At 51.0% G+C, this 22688-nt stretch overlaps 10 protein-coding genes across 10 annotated transcripts; 3 read left to right on the top strand and 7 right to left on the bottom strand.

Moving 5' to 3' along the window:
- Window positions 1-1739: 1739 nt before the first annotated feature.
- On the bottom strand, window positions 1740-2378 carry PG986_014404 (C2H2 type zinc finger domain protein; the record flags this gene model as incomplete). Its single annotated transcript, XM_066850626.1, has 2 exons — window positions 1740-2076; window positions 2131-2378. 2 exons carry the CDS (start codon window positions 2376-2378, stop codon window positions 1740-1742), a joined length of 585 nt encoding a protein of 194 aa, XP_066692864.1.
- Window positions 2379-3870: 1492 nt separating this feature from the next.
- PG986_014403 (uncharacterized protein) lies at window positions 3871-4365 on the top strand (the record flags this gene model as incomplete). Its single annotated transcript, XM_066850625.1, has 1 exon — window positions 3871-4365. The coding sequence occupies one exon, from the start codon at window positions 3871-3873 to the stop codon at window positions 4363-4365; it is 495 nt and encodes a 164-aa protein (XP_066692863.1).
- A 1199-nt stretch (window positions 4366-5564) lies between these two features.
- PG986_014402 (uncharacterized protein) lies at window positions 5565-6147 on the bottom strand (the record flags this gene model as incomplete). Its single annotated transcript, XM_066850624.1, has 2 exons — window positions 5565-5724; window positions 5807-6147. The coding sequence occupies 2 exons, from the start codon at window positions 6145-6147 to the stop codon at window positions 5565-5567; spliced, it is 501 nt and encodes a 166-aa protein (XP_066692862.1).
- A 601-nt stretch (window positions 6148-6748) lies between these two features.
- PG986_014401 (uncharacterized protein) lies at window positions 6749-7185 on the top strand (the record flags this gene model as incomplete). Its single annotated transcript, XM_066850623.1, has 2 exons — window positions 6749-6801; window positions 6849-7185. The coding sequence occupies 2 exons, from the start codon at window positions 6749-6751 to the stop codon at window positions 7183-7185; spliced, it is 390 nt and encodes a 129-aa protein (XP_066692861.1).
- Window positions 7186-8039: 854 nt separating this feature from the next.
- Window positions 8040-8950, bottom strand: PG986_014400 (uncharacterized protein; the record flags this gene model as incomplete). The annotated part of the gene is made up of 2 exons (XM_066850622.1): window positions 8040-8553; window positions 8892-8950. 2 exons carry the CDS (start codon window positions 8948-8950, stop codon window positions 8040-8042), a joined length of 573 nt encoding a protein of 190 aa, XP_066692860.1.
- Window positions 8951-10505: 1555 nt separating this feature from the next.
- On the bottom strand, window positions 10506-11189 carry PG986_014399 (uncharacterized protein; the record flags this gene model as incomplete). Its single annotated transcript, XM_066850621.1, has 1 exon — window positions 10506-11189. One exon carries the CDS (start codon window positions 11187-11189, stop codon window positions 10506-10508), a length of 684 nt encoding a protein of 227 aa, XP_066692859.1.
- A 668-nt stretch (window positions 11190-11857) lies between these two features.
- PG986_014398 (uncharacterized protein) lies at window positions 11858-12307 on the bottom strand (the record flags this gene model as incomplete). The annotated part of the gene is made up of 1 exon (XM_066850620.1): window positions 11858-12307. The coding sequence occupies one exon, from the start codon at window positions 12305-12307 to the stop codon at window positions 11858-11860; it is 450 nt and encodes a 149-aa protein (XP_066692858.1).
- Window positions 12308-15626: 3319 nt separating this feature from the next.
- On the bottom strand, window positions 15627-16330 carry PG986_014397 (uncharacterized protein; the record flags this gene model as incomplete). Its single annotated transcript, XM_066850619.1, has 3 exons — window positions 15627-16013; window positions 16079-16105; window positions 16259-16330. 3 exons carry the CDS (start codon window positions 16328-16330, stop codon window positions 15627-15629), a joined length of 486 nt encoding a protein of 161 aa, XP_066692857.1.
- A 1310-nt stretch (window positions 16331-17640) lies between these two features.
- PG986_014396 (uncharacterized protein) lies at window positions 17641-19068 on the bottom strand (the record flags this gene model as incomplete). Its single annotated transcript, XM_066850618.1, has 1 exon — window positions 17641-19068. The coding sequence occupies one exon, from the start codon at window positions 19066-19068 to the stop codon at window positions 17641-17643; it is 1428 nt and encodes a 475-aa protein (XP_066692856.1).
- Window positions 19069-19603: 535 nt separating this feature from the next.
- On the top strand, window positions 19604-21427 carry PG986_014395 (uncharacterized protein; the record flags this gene model as incomplete). Its single annotated transcript, XM_066850617.1, has 3 exons — window positions 19604-19690; window positions 19748-19765; window positions 19811-21427. 3 exons carry the CDS (start codon window positions 19604-19606, stop codon window positions 21425-21427), a joined length of 1722 nt encoding a protein of 573 aa, XP_066692855.1.
- Window positions 21428-22688: the final 1261 nt, after the last annotated feature.

Below are 22688 nucleotides of genomic sequence, written 5' to 3'. Positions count from 1 at the left end.
ATGGCTTGGATGATGGGAATCCAATGGTTGCCCTTTTCACGATGGCTCTACCTAGTCGTCCAACAATTGGAATGAAGTACGTACATGTGACGGCATGGGCGGCGACGTTGTTTCCAGCCTTGGCCTTGTGTAGGGATTTATCAGGTTACATAGTCATCCTGTTTGTTGTATACCGTAATATAGATACACCTACTTCACGGAATAGTGACGCGGCATACCCACGCCTCAGCCGTAGACTACATACCATTCGACGCCTAGCGCATGCCATCGCCCATAAGAAGTAAACTGAACTCGTGATATTTGAGATTGTGTATACCACGTAATCGGAAGCTTCTCAATCGCCATCCACCTGTCCACCTGTCTCCTGATCTGCGCATTCGCTTTCCTCTATTTGCCACAGCGACAGACCGGGCCTCGCAGAGACTCATGCTATAGTTTGCGGCGAGGTCTGGAAAAACACAGTTGGCTGCCACGAATCTGCTCGTTACAAAGCAAGACACCTTAACCAACAGTGCTGTATGAAGCCTATAGAGGCTGAGTTCAGAGGATGTCTCCCAGTAATGCGTTAGGATATGTTTCGAGGCCTCCCTTAGCAACAGAACTTCAGGGGGATTGTCATCCTTGGCCAACTGTTCTCCTTGAAGTGGAATTTGCACGGGCTTTTCTCTTTCCACTTCGTCACCCTTCCAAGTCTCCCGGCAACTAAAGCCACACGGGTATAAAGTCCAGGTGCCCGGCCTCTACACTCCTGGATTTTCTCGTCCTTCCCTTCGTCAGCAAAGCCTTTACCCTAATCCTGTTATCATTCCTTCCGGCCATGCCTGCACAAAATCGTCCTTTCAATTTTATGGAGCACAGAGAGCTTGGTGAGCAGCTCGCACATTGCTATAATCTAGCCTATGAGTTCGAGGAGTCCGCCAAAATGGTCCAAAAATAACTCAGTGACCTGCTTAGCTGCGACTGCAGTTGTGACTGCGACTGCGAACTGCTATTTGTGGGGACGTCCTCCGCGGACTTGAACCCAGATACCTTGAAATTCGACTGCCTTCCGTACTCCCAGGGGTGTCGGCAAGTCCATGATTGGACGGCGAGGCGGCATACCCTGCCTACTCAGAACCCCTAATCTCTTCTGCTAACACACTCCTATCCAACGCTCACGTTCCCACAAGCCATCTCCACGTCGCCGGGTTTGGTTCCTTTGGCAATGGCTCGTGTGTGACAAGGGCAGTAAGGGCTTGGTTCTGATTCAACTAATAATTGACTATGGCACTTCTAGGGGCTCTGGTCTTCTGTCTTTCCTCTCCATCCGGGAGGGTGATTCGTCAAGCTTATATACACCTAGTCTGACATCCTTCGGACGTCTTTTATCTCCTTAGCCGCCATACCCTTCAGGAATGTTGTTATCCGTTGGGTCGATATGCATGCCTTCGTTGGCATGCGTGTGGCATCGTGATACTCTTTACAACATCTACAACAGCACGTATTAGGCAGGTTGCTCCCCACTGAAGACCATTCGTGATTGCGGGATTTTGATTCTGGTTTTGCTTGTACATCTGTGTTTATCCCCGTTCCCCCATTCAAATCCGACTCCACCCACAGAGTAGATAACAGTAAATCGCAAAACGGCAAGCTTCCCGCAGCCAAGGTATGTGTTACAGACTATAAAGCAAGGCGATGTTGTACACACCGGGTGGCACTCGGTATGTGTCTCGGTCGCGCAAGTCTGAAGCCAACGACGGCTACTCTGAGGCGTCCAGATCCTGTTGGTTCGCGCAACCTCCGCCAACGCAGTTCTTGGGGCCTCTGTCACCACAACCGCGGGCACAAGCCTCCGACTTGGTCACTCGCTTGGACAAGTCACCTTCCGCCAGCTGTTGTGTTGTCAATGGAAGTTTCCGGGGCTTGATTTTGCTCCTCTCTTCCTTGTACTTCAAGACCGCCCCAAAATGAAAGTTCGTCCGCGCAGCGGGGCGGTTAGGCTCCGTGTGGAGCCTCAGGTGCTGCATCCAATTGTCTTTCCGGTTAAATTTCCTACCACAGAAGTCGCACTCCGCCTCTGGTCCAAGGCCATGTTTCCTACAGTAGGCTGTTAGCAGTGGGCATTACGGGAGAGGGCGGACGAAGTCGTACGTGTTCTGGTATCTCTGAAGGTGCTCGCGCCTCTTGTAAGCCGTCCTATTCTTACATCCCGGAAAGCTACACACGTGAACTGATTTCGGGATTTTGGCTACGGAGATTTGGGCGTCATCCATGTAGCCTACCTCCTTCACGTTGCTTCGTAGGTCAGAAGCCGGCGAATCGGCCTTCATATCTCTGTGGAAACGCATGGACGATGGAGCGGCTATACCGTGAGCGTCCATGGCGTGGCTGTCGGCCATTCCTGGCCGTAGTGAAAATCGCTCATAGCCTTGGGCGACCACCCTGGGTGATAGCGTTCGAATAAGAGACAGCTGTGCCACGGGATCAAGTAACGGGTATTGTTGCCAATCATAGGGGCCTCTAGGCTCGAGAAGGGCGGCGGGCTGGTGTACAGGGCCTCCAAATACATGGGTGAAGTCGAAATCGTTGTCGCAAACCATTGGAGAAGAATATTCAGATTTCACATCAACAGGAAAGTATCCGTTGAGGTTTTCTGAACAAAACACATCATAGGTCATGGGTGCGGAACCCGTGATGGTGTCCAACTCTTTCATGGCTCTTGGTGATCAACTTGAATTGGGAGTAGATCCGCTGAATGGCGGTTTTTACAGGCCACGGTAGAGCGTGTTCGAGGAACTCCTCGCGGAAGAAGCACAAGAACGCCGTCGACTTTCATCAGTATGCCGTTCAGCAAGCCAACAATAACGATTCGGTGGTTGCTAAGTTGACTGCGTTGGACCAGGGTTGCCCAGCACCGCTCGAGTTCAGGTCATCTGCCTCAGGGCCTTACACAAGGGATGAAGTCATGACTCGTTTGAGAAAGGTTGGACAAATGATGATATAGTTATAGGGGCGCAGCTCTTAGCTACAAAGTAGCATTTTAGGTCTGTACCTCCAATCTTGCTCCTCTGGATCGTACCTACCCGTAACCCTACAATGAAGCATACTTTTTGCGTCTATTTCTGACCGTGCTAGCTGAAGCTACTCTGGCTCTATTGACTTTGTACTGTACAGTACCTCAAGATACATTCATAAAACAGAGACTGGCGTGGTAGTTGGCAGTGCCAACTATGTAAGGCCGTTCTGTGTCGCTAATATTATCTGCGGATAGCAGAATGCTTCTTTGTAGCGGTTTAAAGCATCTTAATCCTACTACGTCCACTTTGCGAGTGTCATTTGCTGGCTAACAGAAATGTCAGATGCACAGGCTACGATATGGTAGATGCGGATCTCAGGAGGCAGAGTTGCTGATCCGCCGCTCCAAATAACGAAAGTCAGCGAACAGCGGCGGATTTAAAGCCAGATGGGGACTCCACCAGGCGCCGGTACTGTTTTACTTGAGTCGCCCGCCTCCTTCGACTCCCACCGAGAGCGACAAATGTAGACGCCGAACATATGGCTTCTGCGGCACAGTCCATGCCTGCTTATCCTGGTACACGCAAACACACCCCCGACAGCACAGCCGAAGCAAAAGGACGACATCGACCGCTTCCGTGCTTATGGGACTGCATCACAACTGGCTGTCGGTAGTGCGGTCGCCGCAGAATGCGACCGTGTGATAGCAGCCGTACAACTGGTGCGTGGCAGACACGTGACGCAGGTGAGTCATCTATTGAAGATATTTCCATCCAAACCCGCCATCATCCCTTTCCAGTTCGCAGCAGCCGTTTACAGACTCTTACCACCTGATCTCCGTTCTACCTTCAAAGCCGCGAAACAATATATGCCACAATGATGGATAACCACACCCTCTCCCTTCTCTCTACAGCCCCTTTCGGTGTCTCCATAACTTCGGCACACGATGCAAAGACACGACGTCAGGTCTGCGCATGCGCCATGGAGTTGAGCGAAGAGATCCGTATGCTTCATGCCATTGTCGCAGAGCTTTCGGCGCGCCTTACGAACATGCAGACGACGTATGCACTGCAATCCCATGCAATACATACGCAACAAGAGCTCATCAACACCCTGGGAAAGAAGACGACTATTGCAGGCCGGGTTGCGCCACTGTCGCCAACATATGAATTGCCACCCTACGACGGTACCATTTCAGCCCACAGATGCTCGTTGGTGCACGCATGGCAGTCGACTCCCGTTGTTCCCCGGATCAGTCCGTTGATGGTGTTGGCAGAGTCGGCCGTGATGGACAGTCGCGAGGGACACAATGGCAAGCGAGAGGCGAGCCAGGCCTTGTATGGAGAGGACAAACGGCAGAGATATGCATGACCACTGCAGCACTTGGAGATCTCGACAAGCTACCAGTGCTATTCCAAGCACCATGGCTAATCCATAGCGCATGCATCAACCTAACTGGCCGTCAGGATCTTAAGTCTGGTCTAATATAAGTACGGCAGCCCGAATCTCTTATCCATTCTTTTACTTCCTTCCTGTACCGCCTCTTCAAAAACTGGCCAGCTATAAACAGCTCCCAGGCTACGATGAGCCTACTCTACGACCTGCGCTTTGTTCCTGCCGGACTGAGTGTGCTGGCCACGCTGCTCCATGCGTTCGGTGTGCTTTATAACCATCGACGAGTAGCACAGCCGCTGAAGGCTTGCCAGCTGCTCTGTGTAAAGTTCCGCCTCGAGCTTCTATTTCTTTCAGTCAGCCAGATCGTTCTGTCATTCGCGGTCGTGGTTGTGTTCGCTACGCTCACAGTCTTTGTCGAAACCAACATTTGGACGGTATATCTGCTTGGTTCCATCGTAGCAGTAAGCATGATAAGTCAGGTACATTGGCCGACGGGTAGAGTTTACCATCGATGCTGACGTCTCTATTGCTTCCGGATGAGCAGGATGTGGCCATCAGTGCATGGATCATTACATCTGCTCCGGCTAGCTGTGGGTTTGCCGATAGCCATGACTTCTTCCTTTTTGGGGGCGTCATCATCGCAGGTGTCCATGCCTACCACGGAAGCACCGTCATGCTCGTATCCGCAGCCATATTTCGGTTATGGGTAGCGTGTGAATGGATGGTGTACTCTCAGAAAAAGCACCGGACGAAGGGCTGCGTCTTCATGGAGGCGTTTCTTCTTTCGATAATGGTCCTAGCCGGTGCTATAGGTATATCGTGTGCCAAAGACTGGCGTCTTCTTCCTGTACTTAGGCTTTACATGCTACTGGTGAGTGGTGTTCTATCCCATATGAAAATGAATAATCTGACAAATTAGGTCATCTCTGTTGGCTATGGACTAGAAGACCTTTTGATCGCGATTTGGGCAATCCGGTATCAGAATGGCAGCGATGAATAATCGGACAATCTGGGACCTAATTGATCCCTGGTCCCCGGTGACGGACTGAGATACTCTATTGGGAGAGCAGCCATGGAGCTTTGGAAGTTCATCAAGATACTCTGTTCCCCAGACCCAGTTATCGAGTCGTAGTTTTCGAGCCTCTACTGCTGCATTCTAAAATATATAACGCTACTTAAGCAACAGCCGTCATTTGATATGGCCTAAAGAGCACGGCCACAGATGTGCACTTGGTCTCCCGGCTAGAACCGAGCTTATCCATCTTCCAATCGTTGGTGACTTTATCTGTACAGTCCAATGTCAAGTTGATAGAACCGTAAGCATGGAATCGTACACTGTGCCAACGTAAGAATGGAGCTTCATCGATATTCGAAGGTCACTTACGGCCACTGGGGGTCCTAATCTCTGCAGACCCACGTTTGGTTTATATTGAGCGTACGACTGAGACTGTTGAAGTCGAAGGTCGTCTGCGTGGTAGTACCCTCTGTTCCATCGGCGCACTTATAGGGAATGGTACCATAGAAGCCGCTGAACGGCTGGCTATCCGATGCACTACATTGCGATGCGTGCAACAACACGGGATTCGACAGGTCGAAGCTGAGATGTCCCCGTGTATTCAACACCTGGTGGTAGAAGTTCCTGATCTCCCAAGAATAGTTGCCGAGGGTCGCAGCCTGGCAGCCTATCGCATTCGTCCCGCTGCGCATTGGCAAAGCAGCTGCCGATAGTGTAGTCAAGACGGCGGTGGCGTGCTGCATGGTGGTCAAGTGACCGGGTCAAGCAAAGTTTGGGCGGATGTCCGCAGCTGAAGCACATCTTGAGAATCACGTCGCGGAGGGCTAAGGCTACTGCTCCCTAAATATACAGCCAGCCAGCCGCTTTTACGCGAATCAATATCAGAAGATCATAATCATACATTTGATCGGCTAGATGTGCGGGTACCTTGGTGTCCTTAGAACACTTCATGGACCAAAGCTGGTTGCAGCTCGGAGTGCTTCCGCCTCAGAGTACTCCATCCCCCTACCCCAGACACAAAGCCGCTCAATCGAATCGGTTTTGATGCTGCAAAGTAGCCCAGTAGTGGTCCAGGAAAGCAGCATACTGGTCTAGATCCTGCTCCGACTCCCAGGTTGGGCATTCGTACCCAATCCACTTTACAGAGTAGTATAGGACCCCACTTCTGGTATCATAGTGCCCTATCACCGCATCCATATTATGATCTGATTTGCCCTCCCTGATTGCGGGCCGCTGCTGGCCCTCCAGCCAAACAGCCACAGAACCATCTCGTTCGCACACCCAGAGCAAGTCCATATCCGGCCCGTCCCCCAGCAAGCGGTCTTTGTTCTCGGCTAACACGCCATGGAATACAACATTAGGCGCATCAACTTCAGAAGCGGAATCCAACCAATCCAGTACAAGGTGAGGGTTGCCTTGATAGCTGCAACAAGCCAAAGGCAAGGTCCGACCTGGTGAGTTGCTTTGGAGACCCACCCTCCGCAGATAGCCCCCACCAGCGTGAGGACGTACGCGATGGCCCGACGGTTGCGCTTGCCGTTCTTACTCAGCCCGACCAGGAGCTGCTCGTCGCTCACCAGGTCACACATCAGGGTCGTGATGACGACTGTCGGAACCTCGCTGACTCCCAAGCCGTGGCTGTTGACGATTTAGCTCGCGGCCTGGAAGCTAAGCAGCGCGACGGCCGCGAGTTCGGTGAGGTTGACCCTGTTGGGATCGCCCCGAGACGGATACGTGCCGTAGAAACGAGAGCAGAGCCCCCCTTCCACGCATGGTGGTGAAAAGAACGCTAGTTGTGAGAGGGAGCCCCATGAGCTGCCTCCGTAGCTGCATTCGCTGCCTGCTGAAGTGCCGACAGTAGAGTAGGAGATGCGTTGTCGTCTGGCTCGTTCTTCCGCAATACCTACAGATGTCTACGTACGTTTTCCCTATGAGCTTTAGGTACGTTGCTATGTGTCCAATACCTGTGCGTAGTTGGATGTACGCGGACGTGACGCTCCGAGGGAATCCAGAGTAGTCGAAGGGCTTCATCGCAAACTTCGGCGGCTTTCTAGCCAGCAATCGGTACTGCGTCCCCAGGCCGTGAACACGCCGGCCGCGGTCTTCATTCTGCTCCTCGAGGTCCCACAGCTGCTTCCATTTTTCTTTCACCTTTAGGTGGATCTGGCTCTTGAGCTTGTCGCTCAATCACAAGAACAATGTGCCGAGGAACTCCATCCAGAGAGCCTGGCTTCCCAAAGACACCGTGACCAAAGAATCAGACGAGACCAGTACACCAAGAACACCACTTCGCCGAGGAGAGACCACCGAGACTACGACACTAAGAACAAGCGATAGCATTGCCTTTTCCAAAAGATCAAAACAGCAGATTTTCAAGTTCGACATTCCTGTCCATCTGAAAGCGTCTGATATTCTGATAAAATTCTCCACATAGCTGAACTTATATCATGGCGGAACGAATGAGAATGAATTTTGTTTTACAGAACGTCAAGCCAGTTACAGCAAGCCAGATACCGGTTGGGCAAAAAGCCCCGTATTTTTAGTTTAACCAGTCCGGGTTTTTCGAGACCGACGAAGCGAGCCCTTGGTTTTCTTCAAATTGCGTATGATTTTTGCCATGGCAACAAAATGGACTCTAGCTCAAGGTGTCGAAATCGGTAGGGTTATTATAGTGTTGAAGGTATTGCTGCATCGCAGAACGGTGCTCGTACCACCGATCACTGAGAGCCTGCTTGGCGATTCTAGTAGCCTCCAAAGCATAATCGGTCTGTTCTGGCCCCAAGGGCAGCTTGCGACTGTGGCTCAAGGGCCGTGAAGAACGGCTGTGATCCATTTTCCGGCTCTTGACCGGGTCAGCGGTTGAGTCCCTTACAGAAGAGGACGAGCCAATGTGGGAGTTGGCTGACGCCCCGTGGTCGCTGTGGATACGTCTCATGTGATCTCTTAAGTTCCACTTTCGGGAGAATCCGTTCTTAGGCAGGGCACGGTCACAGCCTTCGTAAGGGCAAGCATAGGGCTTGTCTCCATGACCATGCATGGCGTGGGCTTCCCGCTCATGTCGAAGGAGACAAGCAGTCGAGGAGAAGCGGGCGTTTTCGCACGACTCAATCTTGCATCGATACGGCTTCAGGTGTGAGTCGACGAATTTGCTGGAATTTTGGTTAGAGGCGAATCGGAAGAAGCAAAAACCCAGGAAAACCTACTCATAATCACACTTCAACCTCACTGGCTGATGTTTGCATGAAGAGTGGTGCTCCCAAGGGCAATGGAAAAGCCCATCCAGCTGGGGCACGGCTTCTTTGTATGACTGATAATCCTGGGCATCAGATTTAGTATGCTCCGGGGAACGGTGGATAGAAGCTCGAAAAGTGGGGGCGTTATCTGGGAGGCTGTAAACCAGAGCGTTATCGCTAGTTGAGTGTTTGCTGTGGGGGCCTACAATTAGATCGCTGTGCAAGTGTTTCGAGTCACTAGCAACCCAACATACCTGGGTGGTTGCTCACTGGGAACAGGTGTGAAATCAATAGTCTGTAACAATGCCTCCATAGGGTCATTGTTGCACGACTCTCTGTATAGATATCATGGCATGAAGCTATGGTTCATTTAGGAACTGGAACCCTCCCCCACAGGGCATGGGTCCTTATCGTCCACCGCGTGCCCTTTGTTTGCATACAGGAGTATAAGATGCAAAGGCTACTGTAGGACGGAAAACTGCCGATCCGCCGTTCAAAATGATCAAAGCGAGCGAGGCAGCAGAAGCGGACGGGAACACCAGGCGCCAGTTTTATAGGAGAACTGGCCTGGGGGACGCGAAACGTACGTCTTGTCCGGTACGGCCTATGTCCACTTCTTCTCGTTGTCGCAAGTGCACCCAGGGCCATGAACTGCTTCCACCGTTTAGTGACGTCCCGTTCCTGGAGCTCCACATGATAACCCTGTTCTTCACCAGGAGGCTGATCCCTTATTCGGACGCCGGAAATCCACCTCATCCGCTTTACGCAGTCACACAAGCCGCGGCGAAAGTGGGCTCTTTGTAGCTCAGATAGGTGCCTTTGTCTGCTTTCTTGGCGAAGGCATCCGATACTGTGCACACCGATTCAGCTGATTGTCGTTAAAGTTGAGGCCACAGGGAGGTGTGGCATTGAACATGGCCGGTGCCAAAAGTGTCCGTGAGAAGCCATCGTGTCACGGAAAGCGCAGATATGGAAAAGTTAAAGGGTCGGGACGAACATAACAGCACGAACGCAACTAAAGACAGAGGATGAGGTGTGCCAATACAAATATACGTAACAGTTATTTGGTAGCTGCTGATAGAGCAGAATATTCCTTTTACTACCCCCTACTAGAAGCATGTCTCCTACTAAAGGAAAACGAACGTCCCAAGAGCGCGTGGAAAACGTACCGAGAAACATCCTGGGCCCGGACGGACTGTCACCGCGTAGGAAGAGGGATAGAAGCAGCGAGAACATAGCGAAAGGATGGAAAACGTGTGTGAGAAAGAGCCAAAAATTTTAGCGACAACACGGAGCAGAGGTATACGTCTACATCAAAGTACCCCGCAGGCGCAAGCAGTATCTCTTCGTATCTCACAGGGACATGTTACCCTTAACATTAGGCGAAGTTGTACGAATTCCTCCGGCCCTCCATTACGCGCCAAACTTGTTGACCCCCTTTAATAACGTAGGAAAAGCAGTATCCACCGCCTACTGTAGTTGTGGGAAGCGCGGTGGATGGACCCAGGTCGAGGAATGTCCCACAAGAATAGAATTAAGAACGGAGGTGAGTTTTACTTAGGCCGAATATCGTACCACCATCCCCAACGTGGACACCGCGAGGCGGTCGTAGTGTCGGGCGCATGTAGTTCGGGTTGCTGCTCGACTCGAGCAGCCTTGTCAAGGGGTCGTCGGGGAGATTGTTTTCAATGTTGTTTTCTACTTCCTCGTCGGCTGACCTCTTCCATTCGTCTCGAAAAACAACGTTGGTTGTATAATAACTTCGTCGGTTTCCAAACTGTCCGGTCAACCATTCCTTGTGGGATTCTACGATTCTCACTTGCCCTGTTGTTTGTCCTTCTCGAGCTTCAAAAAGCCCCATCGATCGTCTATAGGGCCTCATCGTGTTGCCTTCGCCAGCTATCCCGTTTCGTCATAATCTGTGTTTTTTCAGGGTCTGGTTCGTCGAGGCGAAAACGAAAGCAGTAGTAGCAAGATGTCCAGTCAATCTCTTCTACTTCGAAGGCTGTTTGGTACGACAGTCCATGGAGATATCCGTCAATAATCTCAAAACAGACAGTGGAATCGATCTCGTAACCGACAACGTTGGATAGATGAATTTTACTTCCCGACAGATGGCGCTGAGTGAGATCGAAGAAGCGAAGGACCCATTTTCGAAAACCATCAGGCCCATACTCGGAATGGGTACCATAGTAGAGATAAGATTTGCTGTTTCGGACAAATAATCTTGCTGTAGACTCGAGAAGAATTACCCTGATTAGCTCTTGTGTTTCTGTGTTGAGAATCAAGAGCCAGTCTTCCGGATCCAGTAGGGCGAAGGAGAAGAGGCAGCTTGTAATTCTTTCGGCACTATGAATGACGTGAAACGTGTATTTGAGGCAATTTTCGGAGTGCGGGACAGCTTCGGCTGTAAGTTTGGGGATGTCAACTACAGTTTCTCGGCCGGACGGGTTGTGTAGATCCAAAATTCTCAGCCATCTTTGTACCTTATCCTCGAATACATAACACAACTTGCCGCCTAAGTACAGATATGAGTCGGCAAGCCCGACCATCGCCACGAGATAGGGGCGAGCTTCTGCTGTCGCCCGTCGTCTTTTGACCAACCGTCTCAGCGCTCTTGCGTAGCGGCCGTCACGCACTGCATCTAACCGGGAAATTGTGCAGTTGACAAATTTCGCTAACATAGGTTTGCAGACCATCGGGACTCTCTAGTTTCTTACGCTTGCCGTCGCTGACTAGCCTATGAGGCCCCTGGTTCTAAATACTAGAGCCTGCATATAATATTTGCTAGCTGCAGAGCAAGAGACGGCTTTACGACTTGAAGTGGCGGTATGGCATGATAGGCATGTGTTAACTGGACGTGTTGCACGAATCACAAATCCCCGAAGTGCTCAGGTCTTCCACACCTTGAACCGTAAAGGAACAATTGGTTCATCAACCGATTCGGATTCTTAATTAGACTAGTGCATATCCTTTGATGTGTGTCCGTGATAAAAAGAGAGTGAAGGGAGTGCATTAAAAGCTGCAAGCTTTTATAGTTCCGGATATACCAAAGAGTTTATGATACCATAGCCTATGAAAACCTCACTTCTTTTATACTTCAGGAATAGAAGTCCAGGGCCCTTGGATCATGAATTCTCCTATTTAACGAACAATGTCTGAGTGAAGACTGCCGGCTGTTTGCCCACCAACGGGCTCATGCAATCAAGGAACACTCAACTCATCCAGATAAGGGCCAGTTTTCCACCGGGCTTCTTCGTTTCGCCGTTCCAGCCGCATCATCGTTTGCTGGCCGCTTCGCCGTCTCGGGGTTGGTTGGCTCCTCGCCGTATTGTGCCAAGACTGACACATTTCCCATAGCCACATCGCACACGGTAGTCTCTGTCATGCATACCGGTGTCGATAGGTTGGACTCGAGTATTGGCGATAGTGGCTGGGGCAGGTAGTCTGTAGGTGACTGAAGCGGGCTATAACCGCGCTGTTCTCTCTCTAGAGCACTGATGAGATCGGTCTGGGTTTCCAACACTTGCTCCTGAAGATCACGAGATGCCTGCATCTCAGCTCTTTGCTTCAAAAGCTCCGCTAACTTGATCTGCAGCTGAACATTCTCCGCGGCTAGCCTTTGGGCCTGAGCCTGGCCATTATGGAGGTGGACTGCGAACTCGTGCATGGCTGCACTGAGAACTCCTAACGGCGCCCATTGTGTCGCTTCTCGAGTGGTCTGACTTGATGCCATCATTATATTTTTTAGATCTTGGTTCCCGGCTTATCGATGAGCTAGGTTAATGTATATAAATATATATGGGCATGACGAAGGCCAATTCCCGCCGTTAGTATTGTACTAGCTAGATCCAATTATCCTTTATTTTAATAGCATTAACGACGTAGGCATAACCCCAAACCATGAATGCTCTAAGACAACAATACGATTGTACCAGAGGCTGTATCGTGATCTCCCACGTGTTTCTATTGATTTCGTTATCGGTGGCACTCATGCTCCGTTATGGCTCTCTCAGATTACATACCCATCTGCCCGCTTATAAAGAAACACTTTAGGGTTCCTTTCCCATGTCTATTCTAGTTCCCCTGCTCATAAGAGCCAGAATTCCCAACTGTTACGCTTTTACCGTTCCGGCGTAAACGGCCGATTCACACCGGAAAAGGAACTATCCAGTATTTTGTTCTGCTGCATCCGATAAGAGCTCGCAGATGCTCAAGGCTCGCTTCGTTAGATGCGAAATTGGCAACAACATTAGATGAAGGGAGCGCCTCAGGTGAAGCGCAAAGATGCCAAACTATTGCGAGACCTAGTCTGAAGCTGGTCGAATCTGGCCCGAGTCAGAATATCTGTGGCTACCACAGGAGTACTTTCTTTCCACGTGGTCAACTGAATTGGTCCTGTAATGGTCCTATGGTGTGCCGTCTCACGCGAATACCTACCTAGAGCGGTTAATGGTGTAATAGTAAAAGACCCTTAAATATTACCTTGTTGTTTGTTTATATACATAGATATCGTTGGCTCAAAACTTCATTCGGATATGTATACGCAAACCGGTTAGCACAGGATCGATGGGGGTTGTATCAAGCCGCCTTGGGATGAGTCCTCGCTTTACAATAGACGAGAAATACGCAGTTAGCAACTGTTACAAGTCCATGCCAAGAACTCGGAGCTCTAGTCGACCCAAGCGAAAACATTACTCGGAACGTCGGATCCGCAGAATGTACCCGTACCATCGACGCAGTTCTGTTCGTTATGTTCTTGTAGATATCCCACCTAGGAATGAGAGACAAGCACCTCGAGATGTTTGTTCTCGCTCACGTAATCATGCCTGCCCGAAATACGTACAACTGTATGATGGAGCGGACAGCAAAGAACTCACTCGGCAAGACATAGAGGAACAGCTGCATCGAAACTTGGCAGTTGCGCGACATAATGCCGAGATAGCATCCCGGCCAACACCCGAACGTCAACGACATGTGCATATCGGGTCGGTTACCAATGTTTGTTGAAGATTTGGCTATGGTTATGCACCAACCCAGCGGATGTGATTGCGATGTTATTTTGGGGGACAGGAACATAGAGAGTCGTTTTGTACGGCATCTTGCACTTAGCATACGGAAAAGAAATATACAGTCTTGCATACAGTAAAGGTCGTATAAATGCATGTCTAATAAGATGGTTCATTGAATTGCTAGTCTATTTTTGTGAAACGGGCGCCCTCTGATTTGTGAAATGGTAGTAATACTTGGATGCATGAAACTGCTTTCGAAAAGAATCGTGGCCTCCTCCATGGGTGCTGATGAGGCAACCAGAATTGCAGTTGAGTAGTCTACAGGGCTTTAATGGAAAAGTGCACAAATTATACATGCTCTAACGGCGGCATACCATACGGTTTGTGCATCTCCCTCAAGATCCTTCTCTAAAGATTGGATCCTCGTCTATACGCTTAATTGGTCCTAGTACCTTTGCCGGTTCGCCTAGGACTTATCTATGCCTCTATGCGAAAGCTAACGAACCGGAAAATCCTCATTCCCATCTTTCGGGACATACTGCCACCTTTCTACATGAGATTGCAGCGGCCGAGTCTCAGCTTCTGCGGGTGCCCATCGACCGGGAGTTAAGACACGAGGCACTTCACTGGGTCCGGTGGCTTTGTTGATTGAGTTACTATTCAGTCCTTGTACTTGAACGTCGCCTCTCCACAATGGGTGTACGTTGTCGGACGGCCACTGAACTGGCATTACAGATTGTACGTTTTGCGCTTTTGTCTGAGGTGTATCGATGGATTGCTCTACATTGCACGCGTTTGTATCGGTTTGACGCTTGGCGTTCTTCAGAATAACAGAGACCAGAATTGCGCCCGTTAACAGAACTAAGGTAGCGACTCCAACAAGGAGACCTATCAACAACCCAATTATGATGTTATCATTGGGTCCGCTAGACGGGACCGTCAAAGGGTAGTAAGGTAGATCTAGTGGAGCCGATTGGTTTCCCATGGTGTAATTTATAAACCCATCTGCAGTGACTGAACTTCAAATGTCGCAAACACACATGTAGAATGGCGAAAATATATATATCAATATATTAGTACACGTCCCCTTTTGGCCAAGCTCCCACTGCTCCGCTTGTACCGTTCCGGCGCAGAGGGACGGTGTCACTTAGGAGTCAGTGCCATCTAGCAACAGCTCTCTTTCTGCTGCATTCTGTCGAGGTCTCGAATGTTCTCGTGGGCGGTTTCCGGTCCTGGCTTCTATAGTTGCCCGCACCTGTTGGCCTACTGTTGGCTCTAATGGCGGGGGTCGGGAACCAGCTCCACGCTGCTTTCTAGGGGAGAGCTGGCCCGCTACTGTAGCTAGTGCGCCATTGCTTCTCTCCTGACTCTGTACTCCCACTGTCCAATCTTCCTGCTGCAAGTTCAAGAACTTACATATCGGCTACAAATGTACAGTAAAATCCAGGTTCAGCGTCCACGATGGATATGTGAGAAATAACCGTCTAAAGGACAGTACTGTGGGGCTTCCTACACAGTGCATTTTAGTGAGTTATAGGTACATACCCGTCAGCGTCCCACCAAAGCGTTGGAAGGATGCATTCATGGCGTTTACACGTACCGCTACGAGCAGGTAAGTACCAACATGACTTGAAGGTTCCAACAACGGCCGTAACTGGACGACCATGTAATTGAACTAGAAGCCCGCCCCCCACGTAGCACAGCCGCTTCGTGGCTAATGATACCAACCACCCCCTTAACCCGCTTCTTCCACCTCTATCTAATATTCATACTCTTTTGGCAAGTGGGCCGCGACAATAACGGTCACAATCACAATAGGTCAACCTTCAATACAGGCAGTAACCCTTCATTTTCAATAGTCCATCAAATTATATACGAACCGGTCGTACCTTGCCCACTCAAGACGCCCCATCGCTTTCTACCCGCAGTAATATGCCCTTACTCCTATCTTGACGGTAATCCCACTGCATCCGCCGCTCAGACATCTTGTACGTGGAACAAAAGAAAAAGCTTCGAGGCTTGTACTGTTTCTTCATTATATGTGGTGCCAACAACAGTATAGGCGAGAACGCCGGTAAACACTTCGATTTGTGTGATAGTCCTCTCGCCCAGTGCTCCCTTATGCGAGATCAGGAACCAGGCGCAACCACGGCCGTTCGGGCTACCCATGATGGAGTCGAACCCTTCCTCTCCCTGCGCGAAGGACAGAAGACCGGTGTTCCACTTGCCGATCGTTGGGGATGGGCCAAACTTGTTGATTACGGCCTGGTTCACTATCTCCACCGTCTCCTTGTTCGTAATCCAAGACCGGATAAAGTAGTTCAGGTTGCGTACATGGCCCGATTTTGTGGCGCATGCATCCGTCTGTGGATTTGATTAATAATGAGGATGATGCCGACGATGTTGGCGTGGCCGATACAAAAACTTACCCATTGTGCGAAGGCAACATCGCTCCACTATTGTCATGAAATATCAGCATTGGGTACAAGTAGTCGTTGAGAAGAATAGGGAAGGGATTACCCTTTGAAAGTGCGTCAGTTTCTTGTTCGTGGTCTGTAAGGCACTCGTCACCTCGTTCCAGTCATTGGTGCCGAACAGATCCTTCATACAGTACTGGACTGGACTGTCTTGGATTTGTCGGCAATGAAGATGCCCTTGGTAACATCAATAGAAGAGTACATTTGTGCTCCTGACACCTATTCTCGTCGGTCTCTGCTCAAACGGGGACGATATTCCACCACCCCATTGGTTTGTAGGGTCTGGCTTGCCAACCGCAGACGCGCAGGGCTCCGAAGAAAAAAGCTCGCATAGATGAGTGAGGCTATCAATACCAGGTGGAACACGAAGGCACTCAACCGGCGAAGCGGTACAAAGCGGCCGTACCGTATGTGAAGTCGGTAAAACAGTCTCAAGTAATGGGTGGCTTGTCGATTCGCGTAAGAATGAACGACCGGCACACAAGCCCATACGAGGTTTCAATTCGTTATAATGGTGTAAACTATTCCCAAGACCTTCTCCTGGGTGCATAGTTCGGTAGCAGAATTGGCCAGTGATGACAACATGGTCATTCAAATGCCAGCTGGGGAGGTCTCGTTTGTCTCCAATTCGATGATTAACCGTGGCCCTGTTTCACATAGGCCAATCTGGATCCCGCACAAGGAGCAATAGTCGTCTGGAAAGCCGATACTAAACAGTATATCAACCTACTTAAGTATACAGGAACCACCATTGGCCCCGAGAGTTTCATAAAAGATCCCACACAATGCTTGCATGTAGAACTAACGGTGCCACACCCAGATCCTGCTCGGTGTTTGAGCCGCTGTTGTACTACTGCAACTTTGGAAGAAACATAGATTCTCCATCTGGACTGCAGAACTGGCTTACGAACACATCAACGCTATATCTGCCCATATACAATACTAAAGAGAGGTTTTCTGGGTTCTTCACGCTTGTCATACTCCAAATATATCTCTTCTGAACCTCTGGAGATGGTGCAAGTGTAGCGACTAGAGTTCCGGAGTAACCGCCTCACAAAGCGGCCCTCGTGCTCGAGATGGCCGATGGGGAGGCAGACGGCGACTGAGTACATTTCCACTGGAGTTTCGTAGGAGAGACGAGAAGGCTAACGCTACCAGACCCTTACGAGCAAGCGATGTAGAACGATGCCCATTGTTCAAATGAGGGGGGGCACGCATGTTCTAATTATGGGCTAGCATAACTACACTGCTACATTCCACTATTAGCTGAAGCGTCTGCTTATGTGGCATGGAGGTCTACTTGGTAGTAATATAGGGCATTACATGGTTCAAATGTCCATAAGAAAAAGCACAAGTACATCGTTAGACTCGGGATAAAAACCAAGGCAGCCTGGCTTGACATAAAGGTGCCATGGGTTGCCTCCCAATTGTTATTGTATATGGCCAAGAACAGCCTTCGCCTTTGTTGCTTGAGAACGAATCCTAGACTTTCTACTACACTTTACCCCAGCCTACTAGCGAAGCAACCCGCCCGGATAAGGATCACCGAGTGCGGCCTTGACAGCGACTACCTCTTCAGTAGATAGCAAGCTCTCCCAAGTAAAGTAGCGACACTCCTCGTCCAGGTGAATACTACTTGCTCCGTTTACGAGACCAAGCAGGTGCATCCTCTTCCTATCCCAAATGGCAAAGCCCAGCCGGCGAAAGGAATCAAATCGTACACCAGAAAGTGGCGAATTGTGAAACCTGGCTTTGGGCCACGCGCAGTGAGCCTCCATGTGCAACTGGGACGTGGAAGTAAGCTTCAGCCATAGTTGGACGCCTGGCGCTTCTTCAAAGAGACAACTTGGTGTCTGGCCCCAGCGTCGAGCTTCTGACCTCTCCGGCTTATGCTGCTTGTATAGCTCTCGCAAACGTAGCCTTCCCGGTTCCTTTCTCGTATCCCGCCCCAGAGCTTGGCCTCCGAGCAGCCACTCCACACGCTCCGGAAGCGGAGTGGCAAGTGTTTCAGACATCGCCTCCGCTGGTGGGCGGGGCAGCTGATGGTATTGCCGCGCTATGTTTCCCAGACGAACGGTAGATTCCTTTTCGTTGGTTCGTAAGCTTTGGAGAAATTCTTTGACTGAAAGTACTTCCTCGAATGCGCCTCTCTCAGACGGTACGGCAAGGTTGCTCGGTTCAATGAAATCTTCTGGTGCTATCTTTAGAAACATATGCATATCTTCGGAAGGCCAGCGACTACTAGTAGCCTGCTGAAGGTCTCCAATGAGCTGCAGGAGCCAAAGTGCCCGCTTGACACGCATCTCTTCCACCCAGCTTGGCGGGCCAGCATCGGATTTCTTCATTGGGTTTCCCACGAACGATCTTTTCCAAGCGGGTAGCCATTGAACCTCTTCGGGGCCGCAGCCAAATGTGTACATGGCGTCGGGACAATACTGCGGCCGGAATTGAGGGCCACGCACGCGAGCGAGGTAAGAGGCCAGACAGGCATGAGTAAGACTGTTTATGTGACTATGAGTGCTGAGGACCGAGAGCAAGACCGCAGGATCGAAAACGACTTCGAGGTCCGTGATGGATCCTATCGTGGTTGATGGTCGCCGGGAATAGAATTTAGGAACCAGAAAGCCGTAGCGAAATTCATCGAGAGTATGGAACGGTAAGCCTAGTGTGCGTACAAATACTACGGCACGAACCAATTCTCGGACTGAATGGGCCAAGAGGCCATCGCAGTTGGGACCGTCCATTGCCGCCTCAAAGAGCGCTGGGGCTTGCGTCTGGAACAGTCTCCGTGACCGAGGGCTGGCATTGATGAGGTTGTGGAGTGTTCCATGGTTCGGCATGTAAAAGAGAATGCACAGAAGGACTTCGGCGGCCAGAGTCTCGAAGGCAGGAGGATTCCCATCACTGCATTCCATTCTCCTGTGCGCACAGTTGCCCTGCATCTTGCGTGGCGTTGGGTGGCCCGAGAAGAATTACCAGTCCTCATCAAGCGTGAATGAGAATAGCCGGGCTTATTAAATGCAAGGGGCTTTGTCCAGCTACCGGGCACCCACCGGGCTGTGACGGATGCAATCGTGGCTCTGAGAACTATTAATTGAGAACTGGTCCTTCTTCGCCCCGGGCACCCAGAATCATCCGCAACGCGACTGCGGCGCCGAACTGCTTCATGGCCTACCACTTGTGCCGCCTCGAGTGATGATAGGAGGAAAGAGGCTTTTGAAACAATTGAGAAGCCCCTGGATAGCTTATGGCAGGGTATTAGCTACAGAGATGGCAAGTACATGATGTTGGAGGTACAAGTACATTAGGACGCGAATCCCGATGATTCATCTTCTCCTACTGGCTGAATTCGCCATTCCGTACATGCCCTCTGCCGACTTGTCGAAGTGCTACCATTAACCGCTGCAAATCGGTCATGAAAGTAAATCATATACGGTGTTCGGCTGGATTCGCCTTCAATCAATAATAGGTATCGCCATGATATGCTTCTTCCTCGTTCTCGGCATCTCCCATGCTATCGCTATCTATGCAGTACACTCACCATCGGGTCAACCGGATAAGGATGTAAGCTTGCCGCATTTCCACCGTACGCGCCATTGTATTACGCTGACGCACCGCCAGGGCTATAGTGATGACATGGTATGCCCGGTGTCCTCGACCACCTCACTCTTGACATCCTTACAGGCTCCAGCATCAACAACCGTATCTCTGAGCCGAAGTTCCACTTTCATTGGCTCCTCTGACCAAGTTACTAGCGAAGGCGCTATTATCAGCATCGACCCATTCATCTGGCGCTCACCCATTCCGACCATTGCTTGCCAGCCGCCTTGCACCCTCGTACTACCGCCCTGGACTATGGAGGCTCCGATTACAATCAGTCTTCCCCCTGCGATTGAAACGATTGACGAGACTTGGGAAACAACCGCGGATGGCTTAACAGGGTACGGGAGGTCGACCCTCCGGGTCACCATCACGCTTCCCCCGCTTACTACTTCTGTAATTGATCTGTCGAATATCATTCTCTCCTCCTGGGCACCCTCATTGGCGAACATCACAAACAGCATTACCCTGCCGCCGGTGACGCTGACGGAATCTTCCCACGGGATTGTTTGGACGTACCGTCCAGCGCCTTACCACATTACGCGACCTTCTCCGCCACTTGGGAACGGTCCCACCCAAGTCTACATCAAGCCTGGTCCACCGGGGCCACCCTGTCTCGTCGGCTGTGGCAAAGTTTGTGTGGTCAACTGCACTGGGGGTGCACGACGCGGTGGTGGTGGTGGCCTGCCATGCCTCGGCGTTGGTTGTGGCAGCAGAAGCCCCAAAAACTGCGTTGGCGGAGGTTGCGCGAGCCAACAGGACCCGAACGGCTCAGAGAAGTCGTCCTTGGCTTCAAAGACGTGCGCGACCGAGAAACATACCGAGTGCCACCCGGTGTGTACAACCGCGCCTTGCTCTACAGTCTGTAACACCTACCTTGGCTGCGACTGTACCACGTCCATCGTGACGGACTGGTGGGTCTCCTGCGCGGCGACTTCCTGCACTACCACGTCCTCCGCGTTGATCACGGGCTGTTTCCTCACAGCGGCGGCGACAACAATTGGCTCGTACTGCCCCAAGACACCGGTGGACGACCCGAATGAAGGATCAGGAAACGAGGACGAAGGACTTCCCAGGCTAGGTTCCGTCACTACAGTCACTTTCCCCGCTGGTGCCTTAGTAGGGACCCGCTCGATCACGGTTAATAACAGTTGTGTCATGTTTGGCGGCACTGCCTACCCGGTGCCCCCCTTCACGCGGGCTACGATAACGTCGCTCGGAAGCCAGAGAGCCACGCTTGTACCGCGACATGTTGGGCAGAGCATGGCTGTGACTGTCAATTGGTTAAGTATTTCTAGCGAGACAGAAACGCCCCTGGTCACCACGATTGGAAGCAATGGCAAACCAGCAGGTACCCTAACGACTACGGCAACGACCACCAGCATACCCAAGCCACCCGAAACGCCCACAACGACGCAGCCTGCCCCACCTCCAAAGCCGCAGCCAACGAAGGCAGCACCGCCTCCGTTCCCCTCCCGATTTGTGTACATCGAATACTGGCTCATGGCGCTGCAGACAGGAGAGGAGATGAAATCTTGGGTTGTTTACACCACCAAGGGCGGAGGCCTCGATGTGTGCAATGAGGCCAATGTCGCTGAGTTCCACACAGACCAGGGTGACCGCACAAAAGGCCATCCGAGTGGTAGCTTCACGTTTCAAGCCTTTGGGATCGATGGATGCAGCTGCATGGCGGTCAATTGACAGTCGAACAAAGCTTGAGTGCATGTGCGGGGCCGGTGCAGCACACGTTTCGTGCCACGTCGTCGAGGGCGGAGGCTGCTGTTCTATTACGCTCCGGCCAGCCAGCCTCCATTACGCGAATCTACCCGAACGTGGCTTACGGCCCTCAGCCGAGTGGCATGTCGATTCCCAGATCAACACCCAATTCTGTGAGAAACGCCTCGTCGTCTTGGCTTAGGTACAGGTAGCCGTGGCACTTGACGGCCAGGGTTTCCCTGAGGCCTTCTTTGCTACGAGCTTCGTGAATGCGGCCATACGCACGGCATTCAGCAAAGAATGGATCGGTGTAGCATAAGATTTCCTCTAGTGATATTATCTCGCAGCAGGGGCCCCCAATAATATGCATCAGAGTTCGGATCGTAGAATTTGAACTATATACAAAGCTTAAGGTTAGTGCATGAATGCCTCATATGACCGCTGTATTACTTACAACTTTCAATGCATAGACCCGGGATTCTATCGTGACTTCAAAAACGGCGCTCTGGGTAGACGACGAATCACCACGATCTTCATCCAGTCGTCTTCCCCAAGCTATCGAGGTATTCTCGCATTCGAAAGCATGTAGCTTGGGGCCCTCACAGCGTGGTAGCGGGCTGTTGATGACCTTGCGGTTGTTCGTCTTGCTTATTGCGGATTATAGAGTCGGAAATCAGCATTCCCAGAGGTTGATAATTCAGACTTCTGTAAATCGAGGACTGAGTCGCCCTATTAACTGCAGTTCGGCTAGGATTCCGCATCCTTCCCAGAATCATGCAGCACGATGTTGTATCAATATTGAATGAGAGCGGGGTTCAAGCCAACCACTGCGTGCATGGTATGCAAGCCCATGCAGAACGAAACCCGGGATCAATTAAGCCTACTAGAGGGCCATTATGCAGGGGCGGTCAACGGTCTACAGATGTACAAGCAAAACCAGAATCAAAATCCCGCAATCACGAATGGTCTTCAATGGGGAGCAACCTGCCTAATACGTGCTGTTGTAGATGCTGTAAAGAGTATCACGAGCCATTGCCAAAGGAACCAAACCCGGCGACGTGGAGATGGCTTGCGGGAACGTGAGCGTTGCATAGGAGTGTGCTAGCAGAAGAGATTAGGGGTTCTGAGTAGGCAGGGTACGCCGCCTCGCCGTCTAATCATGGACTTGCCGACACGCCTGGGAGTACGGAAGGCAGTCGAATCCTAAGGTATTTGGGTCTAAGTCTGCGGAGGACGTCCCCACAAA

The sequence above is a fragment of the Apiospora aurea genome (assembly GCF_038362705.1).
Source record: "Apiospora aurea strain CBS 24483 chromosome Unknown utg000010l_segment0_segment0, whole genome shotgun sequence".
NCBI lineage: Eukaryota > Fungi > Ascomycota > Sordariomycetes > Amphisphaeriales > Apiosporaceae > Apiospora > Apiospora aurea.
Note: the sequence above shows the minus strand (reverse complement) of the source record. Positions and strands in the feature narration are given on the sequence as shown.